General features: G+C 44.6%; 1 protein-coding gene across 1 annotated transcript in view; it reads right to left on the bottom strand.

Annotated features, from left to right (window-relative positions):
* The window catches only part of pde6a (phosphodiesterase 6A, cGMP-specific, rod, alpha), a 69,774-nt gene that overhangs the window by 28,205 nt on the left and 28,901 nt on the right, over positions 1-12,668 (bottom strand). The window contains exons 9-15 of the mRNA XM_034182323.1: positions 10,953-11,000; positions 9,883-10,032; positions 9,428-9,571; positions 7,682-7,747; positions 5,409-5,555; positions 5,118-5,225; positions 4,878-4,987 (exon numbers count right to left, since the gene is read on the bottom strand). Of these exons, the coding sequence (XP_034038214.1) occupies positions 4,878-4,987; positions 5,118-5,225; positions 5,409-5,555; positions 7,682-7,747; positions 9,428-9,571; positions 9,883-10,032; positions 10,953-11,000 (773 nt within the window). The remainder of the gene's footprint in view (positions 1-4,877; positions 4,988-5,117; positions 5,226-5,408; positions 5,556-7,681; positions 7,748-9,427; positions 9,572-9,882; positions 10,033-10,952; positions 11,001-12,668) is intronic.

The following is a 12,668-nucleotide window of genomic DNA, read 5'->3' as shown; positions in this document are numbered from 1 at the left end:
CCCAATCTGACGGCGGTGCCGGTTGAGTACTACGATCTTGCTGACGTCTTCAGCAAAGATCTGGCGCTCACCCTTCCCCCGCACCGTCCGTACGATTGTGCCATTGATTTGGTCCCGGGCGTTGAGTTCCCGTCCAGCAGGCTGTACAATCTCTCATGTCCCGAGCGCGAATCAATGGAGACCTACATCCGGGACTCATTAGCTGCCGGGTTGATCCGGAATTCCACCTCCCCAATGGGTGCAGGTTTCTTTTTTGTGGGCAAGAAAGATGGCGGACTCCGTCCATGCATTGATTACAGGGGGCTGAACGACATAACGGTTCGTAATCGATACCCTTTACCCCTGTTGGATTCAATGTTTACACCCCTGCATGGAGCCCAAATTTTTACCAAATTGGACCTTAGGAATGCGTACCACCTGGTTCGGATCCGGAAGGGAGACGAATGGAAGACGGCATTCAACACCCCATTAGGTCATTTTGAGTACCTGGTCATGCCGTTTGGCCTCGCTAACGCCCCCGCAACGTTCCAAGCATTAGTAAACGACGTCTTGCGGGACTTCCTGCACCGATTCATCTTCGTATATCTGGATGACATACTCATCTTTTCCCCGGACCCTGAGACTCATGTCCAGCATGTACGTCAGGTCCTGCAGCGGTTGTTGGAGAACCGGCTGTTTGTGAAGGGCGAGAAGTGTGAGTTCCACTGCACCTCTTTATCCTTCCTGGGGTTCATCATCTCCTCCAACTCCGTCGCCCCTGATCCGGCCAAGGTTGCGGCAGTGAGAGATTGACCCCAACCAACAAGCCGTAGGAAGCTGCAACAGTTCCTCGGCTTTGCGAATTTCTACAGGAGGTTCATTAAGGGCTACAGTCAGGTAGTTAGCCCCCTGACAGCCCTGACCTCTCCAAAAGTCCCCTTCACCTGGTCGGATCGGTGCGAAGCCGCGTTCAAGGAGTTGAAATGCCGGTTCTTGTCTGCACCAGTTCTGGTGCAGCCCGACCATAGCCGCCAGTTTGTGGTTGAAGTGGACGCCTCTGACTCGGGGATAGGAGCCGTGCTATCCCAGAGCGGAGAGACCGATAAGGTTCTTCACCCGTGTGCCTACTTTTCCCGCAGGTTGACCCCAGCTGAACGGAACTATGACATCGGCAATCGAGAACTCCTTGCGGTGAAAGAGGCTCTTGAGGAGTGGAGACACCTGTTGGAGGGAGCGTCTGTGCCGTTCACGGTTTTCACTGACCATCGGAACCTGGAGTATATCAGGAACGCCAAGCGGCTGAACCCCAGTCAAGCCCGCTGGTCACTGTTCTTCGGGCGTTTTGACTTCCGAATCACCTACCGCCCCGGGACCAAGAACCAGAGATCGGATGCCTTGTCCCGGGTGCATGAAGATGAGGTCAAGACTGAGCTGACGAATCCACTGGAGCCCATCATTCCGGAGTTCACTGTCGTGGCCACCCTCACCTGGGACGTGGAGAAGACCGTCCGGGAGGCCCTGGCACGGAGCCCGGACCCCGGAACTGGGCCGAAGAACAAACTCTACGTCCCACCAGAGGCCAGGGCTGCTGTCTTGGATTTCTGTCATGGTTCTAAGCTCTCCTGTCATCCGAGGGTGCGAAGGACCGTGGCAGTGGTCCGGCAGCGCTTCTGGTGGGTATCCCTGGAGGCCGATATCCGGGAATATATCCAGGCCTGCACCACCTGTGCCAGGGGCAAGGCAGACCACCAGAAGGCACAGGGACTTCTTCAGCCACTTCCCGTGCCTCATCGCCCCTGGTCCCACATCGGTCTGGATTTTGTCACGGGCCTCCCGCCGTCCCAGGGCAACACCACCATCCTCACGATAGTGGACCGATTCTCCAAGGCGGCCCACTTCGTGCCCTCCCGAAGCTCCCCATGGCCCAGGAGACTGCAGACCTTCTGGTCCACCATGTCGTCCGTCTGCATGGGATACCCACCGACATCGTCTCTGATCATGGTCCCCAGTTTTCCTCATATGTCTGGAGGAGCTTCTGCCGGGAACTGGGGGCCACTGTGAGCCTCTCGTCCGGGTATCACCCACAGACCAATGGACAGGCGGAACGGGATAATCAGGAACTGGAGCAAGCCCTGCACTGTGTGACGTCCGCACACCCGACGGCCTGGAGTGAACATCTGGCCTGGATCGAGTATGCGCATAACAGCCAGGTGTCCTCTGCCACCGGCCTCTCCCCATTTGAGGTGTGTTTGAGGTATCAGCCCCCATTGTTCCCCGTGGTGGAGGGAGAGGTCGGTGTGCCCTTGGTCCAGGCCCACCTGCGGAGGTGCCGTCGGGTGTGGCGCTCCGCCCATTCTGCCTTGTTGAAGGCCCGGATGAGGGCGAAGACCCATGCAGACCGCCGGCGGTCCGCGGCCCCTGCTTACCGGCCCGGGCAGGAGGTGTGGCTATCCACAAGGGACATCCCCCTCCAGGTGGACTCCCCGAAGCTCAAGGACAGGTACATCGGACCTTACAAGATCCTCAAGATCCTCAGTCCTGCCGCAGTGAAGCTCCGACTCCCAGCTTCACTGCGGATCCACCTGGTTTTTCACGTGTCACGAATCAAACCTCACCACACCTCACCCCTCTGTGCTCCCGGACCGGCGCCGCCTCCTGCCCGGATCATTGACGGGGAGCCGGCTTGGACGGTGCACCGGCTCCTGGACGTCCGTCGGATGGGCCAGGGGTTCCAGTATTTGGTGGACTGGGAGGGGTATGGCCCGAGGAATGCTCCTGGGTGAAGAGGAGCTTCATCCTGGATCCGGCCCTCCTGGCTGATTTCTACCGCCGCCACCTGGACAAGCCTGGTCGGGCAGCAGGAGGCGCCCGTTGAGGGGGGGAGTCCTGTTGTGTGGGCCGCCTGAAGAGGAGGTACTGCTGGCCCACCACCAGAGGGCGCCCTGCCTGAAGTGTGGGCTTCAGGCACAAGAGGGTGCCGCCGCCACGGACACAGCCGGGGGTGACAGCTGTCACTCATTATCTCTTGACAGCTGTCACCCATCTACTCTACATCATCTCACTCCATAAAGACCGGACATCATCTCCACCTTGTTGCCGAGATATCATCTACCTGTGAAGGTAATATCCTCAGCCAGAAACTAACTGTGTCCTAGTCTGAATTCATTTTGCAGCTGCTTTCCTGTGGAGTGCCTTATCAGTGAGGTTGGCGTAATCTGCGACGGCTTTGCTTCACACCCCAACCAGATAAGTGTTTGACAGGAGCTGCACGAGTGTGTGTTAGAGGTGGAGGTGACTTTCCACCTTCTGACTGTTTTTGTTACTGGGTGTGCACACACCCACGTCTCATTGTTTGTACTCCTCGCCAGCAGTACCAGATCCGACAGTCAGGGACGGTGATCACCTGGGAATTCGGGACTTGGCGGCTCCAGTATTCACCGGGTTCTGTGGCGGTGGAAATCGTGTGGTTCCGGCTCTTCTCGGGACAGATGTCTTCTATCCTCGAGCCTGCCCACACGTCACTTTTGTGGATTGACTGCTATTAGATTCTGTGATTGTCTGTATATTCGTTGTGCACATTCACAACATTAAATTGTTACCTTTTGGCTCATCTATTGACCATTCATTTGCTCCCCCTGTTGTGGGTCCATGTCACTACACTTTCCCCAACAATGCATGTTGAATCCCAGAAAAGGCTTCCTCTGCATTACAGTATCATACAGCATCTCTTTGTGCAAAGTGCGCTGTATAGTTGAACGATGCACAGAGACACTATCTGCAGCAAGATCATGTTGTAGGTCTTTGGAGCAGGTCTGTGGGTTGACTATGACTGTTCTCACCATCCTTCGCTTCAGCTTATCTGAGATTTTTCTTGGCCTGCCACTTCGGGCCTTAACTAGTACTGTGCCTGTGGTCTTCCATTTCCTCACTATGTTCCTCACAGTGGAAACTGACAGCTGAAATCTCTGAGATAACTTTTTGTATCCTTCCCCTAAACCATGATGTTGAACAATCTTTGTTTTCAGGTCATTTGAGAGTTGTTTAGAGGCTCCCATGTTACCACTCGTTAGAAGAGATGCAAAGAGGGGAAACATTTGCAAATGGCCACCTTAAATACCCTGTCTCATGACTGGATTCACCTGTGTAAGGAGGCCAAGGGTCAATGAGCTTACCAAACCAATTTTGTGTTCCAATAATTAGTGGTAAATGTATTCAAATCAATAAAATGACAAGGGTGCCCAGCTTTATGCACCTGCCTAATTTTGTTGATATAATTACTGCACACTTTCTGTAAATACTAGAAACTTTATTTCACTTCTCAAATATCAGTGTTTGTCTGCTATATGATATATTTAACTGACATTTCTGATCCAGACAACCAATGATTTATAAAAGGAAAATCATGAAAATTATCAGGGGTGCCCAAACTTTTACATACAACTGTATATTGGATGTGCTCTAATATTTGAACACAGTATCATCTACAAAACCAGGTGTTTACTGTAGTTTTTCCTTTCATTATAGCATTCCATGTTAATCTAAATCAATATGCAATTTTCTGACTGGTGTCAATGTGTTAGTAAATGAAAAAAACATTTTCAGGTCTTATCTACGTATATATCGGTCCAATTTAATCATTCTATATAATTTAAGATAAATCTCATTGATTCTGTGAAGAGTATTAAATAATGTCAATAAGTTATACGTTTGGGGAGGAAAAAGACTCAAATCAAACTACACAACGCCACGTGATGCTCCCGTTGTCTAGGTAGCTATTGGCTTTCTCACATGTGGGCTTCTGATAAAGTGGCATATTGGGCAAAATCATCTTTATTGTAGTAATTTGTTGAATTAAGCCTGTCTGATAATCACTCGTCAGTCCTCACTGTAGCGCTTACTTCATCTGGTAGAGGTTGTTGGTTCCACGATGATCGATATCGTGGCAGAGGCCGGCGGTAACCATCGCCATACACTCCAGATCAGTGTAGTATCGCTTCAGATCGCCTGTCTGACATCACAAACATGACACACAGACATGTCATTCACTTTCATTACTCCTTAAAAAAATTGCCATTGCCACCAATTTTTAGACAAATTTCAAATTTTTAGATAAAGGAGAAACTATGAGGCTGTTCTACCATCAGCAGGGTGAACATGGTCTGTCCCACGTTAAATCCATGTCTCCAGTTGTGGTAGGTGATCCTCCTGTAGCCTTTACTCAGAGAATATATGAACCTCACCAAAACCTGCACGACACGCCCATGCCACACAAACACTTCTGCACACTTGTGATAAATTCATGATTACAGAATGATGACAGAAAAACACGAACAATCGTGGCTTCTCAGATGCAGTGAGTATGAACACTGAGGAAATGATTTTATTTTTCAGTAAGCCTGCTGACATATGAGTGGGAACCGACCACACACCTCTCTAGGAATGTGGAACTTGTCCACCACTTTGAGTTCGTAGTACATTTTGATGCCACACTTCACCAAGTCGAGTTCACTGTGTTCAAAGTCGCAGAAGTGAAACTCAAGGATCTCAGTTTTCTTAGAACTTGGCAAAACCTCCGACTGTGGACAAACAGAAAACAGTCAGAATATTCGAGACATATTTAGCTTATTTATTTGGATGAATGCACCTTTACAGACACAGTAGAGATCAGTGTGTGTGTGTGTATGTTTGTGTGTTTGTGTGTGTGAGAGAGAGAGATTCAGAATAATTTAAAATAGTTATGCATCTTGCATTTACAGTGTAAAATCAAATGCATTGATCTTAAAAGTCCAAATGGATTAATATCACATTAACTTTAACTTATTAAAATTGAAAAATACTCCTGCACAAAGAGTTGAGGTTCCATCTCTTAACTTTCTAATTGCTGAGCTCTGCTTTTGTTTACTTTTTTAAGAACAGTTTAAAACATCTAAATTAAATTATATTTAATTTGCCAAATGTATGCAAATTTCTTGGCAGACAGATAATAATAATAATAATAATAATAATAATAATAATAATAATAATAATAATAATAATAATAATAATAATAATAATAATAATAATAACATTCTGGTTTCAGACTTTTCAGAAGTGAAAATGAGTCCAAATATGACCATTTCTTCATTGATCCTTTTTTTTTTAAACTAGTTTGGTATCAAAACAAGTAATTGACATGTCAGTTATTTCTAAATTTATTAGTGTTTCACATAATGGCCGAACTATTTTTTTTTTTGTGCAACTGAGGTTTTTAATTCTTACACAGGTGTGAAAAAAAACAACAGAAACCAGGTGTGATGCTTTCTGTTGGTGTGTATTTTCAGACTCACATTTGCTTCTCAGTCCTTGGTTCCTTTCATATTTGTAATTATAGCTAACCACCAGAATTTAATGATCTTGCTTCAGAGTGGCCTTTTAGTACACGGCATATTAAATCTTTTTTTTCCTCACACTTTCCCTCAGGACACACGTTTTTGTCTTGCTCCTCCTGCACAGACCCCTGTTTGCATTGATATATATACTCAACAAAAATATAAACGCAACACTTTTGGTTTTGCTCCCATTTTGTATGAGATGAACTCAAAGATCTAAAACTTTTTCCACATACACAATATCACCATTTCCCTCAAATATTGTTCACAAACCAGTCTAAATCTGTGATAGTGAGCACTTCTCCTTTGCTGAGATAATCCATCCCACCTCACAGGTGTGCCATATCAAGATGCTGATTAGACACCATGATTAGTGTACAGGTGTGCCTTAGACTGCCCACAATAAAAGGCCACTCTGAAAGGTGCAGTTTTATCACACAGCACAATGCCACAGATGTCGCAAGATTTGAGGGAGCGTGCAATTGGCATGCTGACAGCAGGAATGTCAACCAGAGCTGTTGCTCGTGTATTGAATGTTCATTTCTCTACCATAAGCCGTCTCCAAAGGCGTTTCAGAGAATTTGGCAGTACATCCAACCAGCCTCACAACCGCAGACCACGTGTAACCACACCAGCCCAGGACCTCCACATCCAGCATGTTCACCTCCAAGATCGTCTGAGACCAGCCACTCGGACAGCTGCTGAAACAATCGGTTTGCATAACCAAAGAATTTCTGCACAAACTGTCAGAAACCGTCCCAGAGAAGCTCAGCTGCATGCTCGTCATCCTCATCGGGGTCTCGACCTGACTCCAGTTCGTCGTCGTAACCGACTTGAGTGGGCAAATGCTCACATTCGCTGGCATTTGGCATGTTGGAGAGGTGTTCTCTTCAACTCTATGCGAAGGAGATGTGTTGCACTGCATGAGGCAAATGGTGGTCACACCAGATACTGACTGGTATCCCCCCCAATAAAACAAAACTGCACCTTTCAGAGTGGCCTTTTATTGTGGGCAGTCTAAGGCACACCTGTGCACTAATCATGGTGTCTAATCAGCATCTTGGTATGGCACACCTGTGAGGTGGGATGGATTATCTCAGCAAAGGAGAACTGCTCACTATCACAGATTTAGACTGGTTTGTGAACAATATTTGAGGGAAATGGTGATATTGTGTAAGTGGAATAAGCTTTAGATCTTTGAGTTCATCTCATACAAAATGGGAGCAAAACCAAGTGTTGTGTTTATATTTTTGTTGAGTGTATATATCATGATCTGAAGTCATTCTGCTTATTTTATGTCACTTCCAGTCATAAGCTCCGTGTTTGTTGTTTACCAGAATCTCTTCCAGCTCCTCCTCCTCACACTCATCTGGTTCCTTCCCCCATCTCTCCCTGGTGTCCTGGGAAAACACATCACCACGGATCAGTCTCGCCCAACTCATCTCAGGCCTGATGCCAGACCAGATCATCGATCCGTGTTCTTATTGTTCTCTGTTTAACCAGTCATCCTAGCGGAGAACCGTTTAAGACTGTGGTGTCCAAAGTATTCCAGAAAGGGCTGAGAGAGTGCAGGTTTTCTTTGCAGCCACCGACTCCAGCAGGTGATTTCACTGATTAACAGCACCTTGAGTACGTGGGATGAGTTCATCAGTGAAATCACCTGCTGGAGTCGGTGGCTGCAAAGAAAACCTGCACCCTCTCGGCCCTTTCTGGAATACTTTGGACACTACTGGTTTAAGATGTTGGCGCTCTTGATCTGCATCAGGTGATGGAGTGGATCTGTTGTATTAGTACTGTTAGGTTTTGGGTTTCAAGTCATTCAGCAGGGGCGGGTGTGTGTGTGTGTGTGGGGGGTGCAACCACCAGCTTCCTGAGTCTCAGACCAAAGGTGTGAGAAAATATGAGACTGGTCTTGCATATTAAACAAAAGCTGACTGATGAATACTGCTGCATGATTTAGAAGATTTCCAGTGTTTAAAATAAAAATTGTGTTAAAAACAACAAGAGTCAGTATTTAGTTTCCCAGAATGCAGGAACAAGACTCTAGATTATTAAAAAAAAAAAAACTTTTACAGGGGGGCATACCCCCCAACCACCCCCATGTGCAATGCATTCAGCACACCCAATGAACTAGTCACAACCGCCCCCCTTCAAATAAAGCTAGATCTGCCCATGACCAGTGGCTCCCAAATTTGTGCCAGAAAATTTAAATCCATCATGAAAAGCTGGCACTTAAATTTAAAGTTCTTATCAAACGAATCTATTACTGTAAAATAATAATGAAGGATGAATTTAACATTTAAAGATGTGAAAACAAGAGTAATACTGACCCTATCCTGGATTACTAAAACCCAACCTCAAATATCAACATGGTATTATCAAGGTATAATCAATAATAGCATGAATGAATGAATGAAAGAATGAATGAATGAATGAATGACTTATTGCCATTACAAGTGCAACAAAATTATCTTCACACCCAATTACCTCAGAAATACAGCAATTAATCTGTAATTATTACTGGGTGAACGTAATAATGGCACACATCAGAATTAAAACAACCGCACATATACATTTGATTTGTGTATGTACACTAAACTTTGAAGCAGTCCGCCATCCGAATTGAGGCAAAGTGAGTGTAGGCCACAGCAGAGTCCCCAGCAGCTGAATCATAGACTGATCACAGCCCATGAAGACCGTCTCCAGTTCTGGCAAGCATTATGTTTCAGAGACTCTGGCTTTGTTGGCCAAATTTACATCTGAAATGTGGCCAACAAAATTCTCAGAAGTCTTATTGAGGTGACCTTGATACACAAAATCTTTGCCTACATACACAGAGTGTCAAGTAGTTCCTACAGTAGACCCGTTCTACATTTGGCATTGGAGGAAATAAACAGACTTATGACAACATTTCCATTTTTTTCCATGTGAAAACTGATTTGCAACTCAAGTATCTCTTCATAAACGGTAAATGCATTTCTAACTCCCCATGGGGGCAGTAAAAGGGTTTAATCTCAGGCTGGGGTGATGGAGAAAATGTGGTCATTCTTAATATTGGCTAATTATTGCATTTTACTGACCAGAATGTTCTGGATTTCATCCTTGCGGCATTTGACATGATAGAGCACCATGTCCTGGAAGATGTCTTTCCTGTTCTCCAACTTGTTCATCTTGTCGTAGGTGTCGGTGTTCAAAACCGACCACCCTAAGAACTGGGTCAGAGACTGGACATATAGATGAGAGAGAAGATACGACAGGAAGATTAGTCTAAAGACAACACGTTTGGCAGCCATGGCTCAGGTGTCCATGAATGCTGTTGGATAGGAAGCAAAGAGAGTGAGGCAGACAGAGTGAGCTCAGTAAAAAGCCTCCGGACGGAATATTAAATAACGCAGATACACTGAGTGTATTAAAACCAATGACTCATCTCACACACACACACACACACACACACACACACACACACACACACACACACACACACACACACACACACACACACACACACACACACACACACACACACTATCTGTACCTCCATCAGTGTTTCATCCATTTCATCAAAGGGTTTCCCATCCTTCCTGTTATAGAATGTGGCCACGCCCACAATCTCTTCTTTCTTGTTGACGATTGGCATTGACAGGACATTCTTAATGGTCCAGCCCGACTCATCCAGAGGCTCTTTCTGCACAGACATACACATTTAAAATCCATTAGTGGGATGTTGGATATGTTTAAAGTCATAAGAGGTTTTTTTTTTTTTATAATGACTTTAATATCCTGTATGTCAATAATATTTCATTCATTAAAAACGTCAAATCAGAAAAAACGTTTGGATGGTTTGGAATGAAAAACGCAAATAAAAAACAAAAATGATTCGACAGAAAGTGGTTTTGCATTGTCTTGTTGAAAAATGCATGGATGATCCATGTGCTTATATCAGCTATTGATGAATGATGGTTCTTGATGTACTGCTATCTGAGAGATCACAGATTGGGGGAGTTCAGCTTAGGTTTGTGCTGTTGCATTTTATGCACTGAATTCCCTTAGATTCCCTGAATAATTTAATGATATTTATGCACTGTAGAGGGAGAAATATGCAAATCCCTTCCAATCTTTCTTTGAGGAACATTGTTTTTAATCATTTCAATAATTAATGATAATTAATCTTGTTTGGCCACAGTAACATATGTGTACATCTTGTAGTATTTTTCCCAAAAAGTTTCAACAAACTGAGACCAGGTGTTCAAATGTGAGATAGAGCACATGTGTGGTACAACAAATTCAATTTCAGTATGTTGCTGTGATTGATTGCTGTGTGTCTTAATTTCTTGCACAAATGTGAACAGTTCAATTTCAGTGGCATGAAGTGTGGAATAGGGTCTTCTATCAAATGATAATGCAAACAGGCTTCAGCCGGACACATTTGTTCTAAAGTAAAATCTAACACTATAAGGTGGTCAGGTTGGAGTTGGTATTACGGGATACATTAGTCCTTTATGCTGATGTTTATTTAAGTGGGAAGCATAGCAGCTGAAGATAAGTGGATTATAATACCAAACCACCATTATCCCTGGCGGCAAAGGAAACTTGCTGTCAGCCTACCTGGAAGTTGAAAAATTCATCCTCAGCTGCATTCATGATGTTACAAATCTGTAGAAAAAAACAAACAAACAAACAAAAAAACTTGAAACTTGGAAGGTAAAGAGGTGGTTATTTTGGTTGAAATTTCATTTTAAGGAGTAACATTTAAATAAGAAAAATTACACTTTTATTGAACATTGTATGACTGAAGTTTTGCACTGTGGCATTATTTATAGACTTTTTTGTGCTGATATAAACTTCTAAAATGTGATCCAGAAAAAAAGGCTTTTTCATTCATTTTTTAGTTATTTAGAGAAGTGCTGCCACTCACTGCAAGGTGTTTAAATTTCACAATGGTAAGCTTTTTAAATGTTGTCAACTTTTTGAAAGCACATATAACATATGTATGACACACAGCAAAAATTGTTCCTTTTTAAAACCACGGATGTTGTTTAGTCCCCTTAAGGTGTATCAAAAACCTACTTGGCCAGTGGACTACTTGGCCTGTGCCTGGACTTGGATTAAATCACCATTTTTCTTACCACTTTTGAGTTCTTTGCACTTTATTCTCACTGCTCTATATTGTAGTGAGACTTTTGCACTGCATGAAAAGCAAAGTGTGGGAGGGCATGCCCACAAACGACGAGCACTCTGCACCATAGACTGCACATCAAGACGGGGCTCTTAATGATGAATTTAACCTTGTTGGTGTGACATTACGTAGATATTTGTGTGTGCAGATTTGCTCAGCGTTGAAAACACGATGGCTGAGGCAGGTCCGGCTAAAAGTTCATGCATTCATTCATTTTCTGCCACTTATCCAAGTCTGGGTGATGGTGGCAACAGATGAAGCTGCTCATCATACACTTTTCAATCCTCGGCCAAGTCCTGTTACAAATTCTGGAGGATCCTGAGGTACTCCCAGACCAGGTGGGAAATAGAATCCTTCCAACGTGTCCTGGGTCTTCTCCAGGGCCTCCTTCCAGTAGGACATACAAAAGCCCACTAAAAGTGGCAACCAAAATTTCAGTCCCGTCCAGTCTGCTCAGCAATGCGAACAAAATTATTGTAGTTGCATGTCAGTGTCTCAAATGTAGCATAAAGTTGTGAAGAAAAGCACACAAGATGAATCAGGATAAAGAAGCTCTTTGTTCACCCATAAAAACATACGAAAAAAACCTTTTGGCTTCAGGGACCACAGGTCAGGTTAACTTGTTCTGTGGCACAAGCATTTCATTTAAAATCCCAGTTACTGGTGTATCTGGTGTGCCTCCTTCTGCAGCATCAATTTAAGAAGAGATGGGTCTATGAAGAAATAACACGTCATGTTTTTATGAGATGTTAAAAAAAAAAGAGAAGCTGAGGGGACAAAGGCGGCACAGAAAAATGACAGGAGCCAACGACAGTAAGAGTACAGGACACGAAGTGGACAGACAGCAGGAAGCAGGAGGGATGAGGGAACAATGTCTGGATCAGCGGTTTGGGAAATGCACACAGATTAATTATAACGGCTGCAGAAATTAGAATTATACATCAGCGCAGTGTGTGGCTGAGCACATTTCATTTCCACAACAGTGCGCACACTGACAGCTGTGTAATAAGGCCTAATGGTGTCCTGCTCGTCCCACCACCCGCAGCTTCCCATAAAGACACTGTGAAATGAATATGACTCATGTACATAAAAAAAAAGATAAAAAAACTGGAGTCAGAAAACAAGATGATGATTTTTATTCTTAT

This window comes from Thalassophryne amazonica, chromosome 11 (assembly GCF_902500255.1).
Source record: "Thalassophryne amazonica chromosome 11, fThaAma1.1, whole genome shotgun sequence".
Classification (NCBI taxonomy): Eukaryota; Metazoa; Chordata; class Actinopteri; order Batrachoidiformes; family Batrachoididae; genus Thalassophryne; species Thalassophryne amazonica.
Note: the sequence above shows the minus strand (reverse complement) of the source record. Positions and strands in the feature narration are given on the sequence as shown.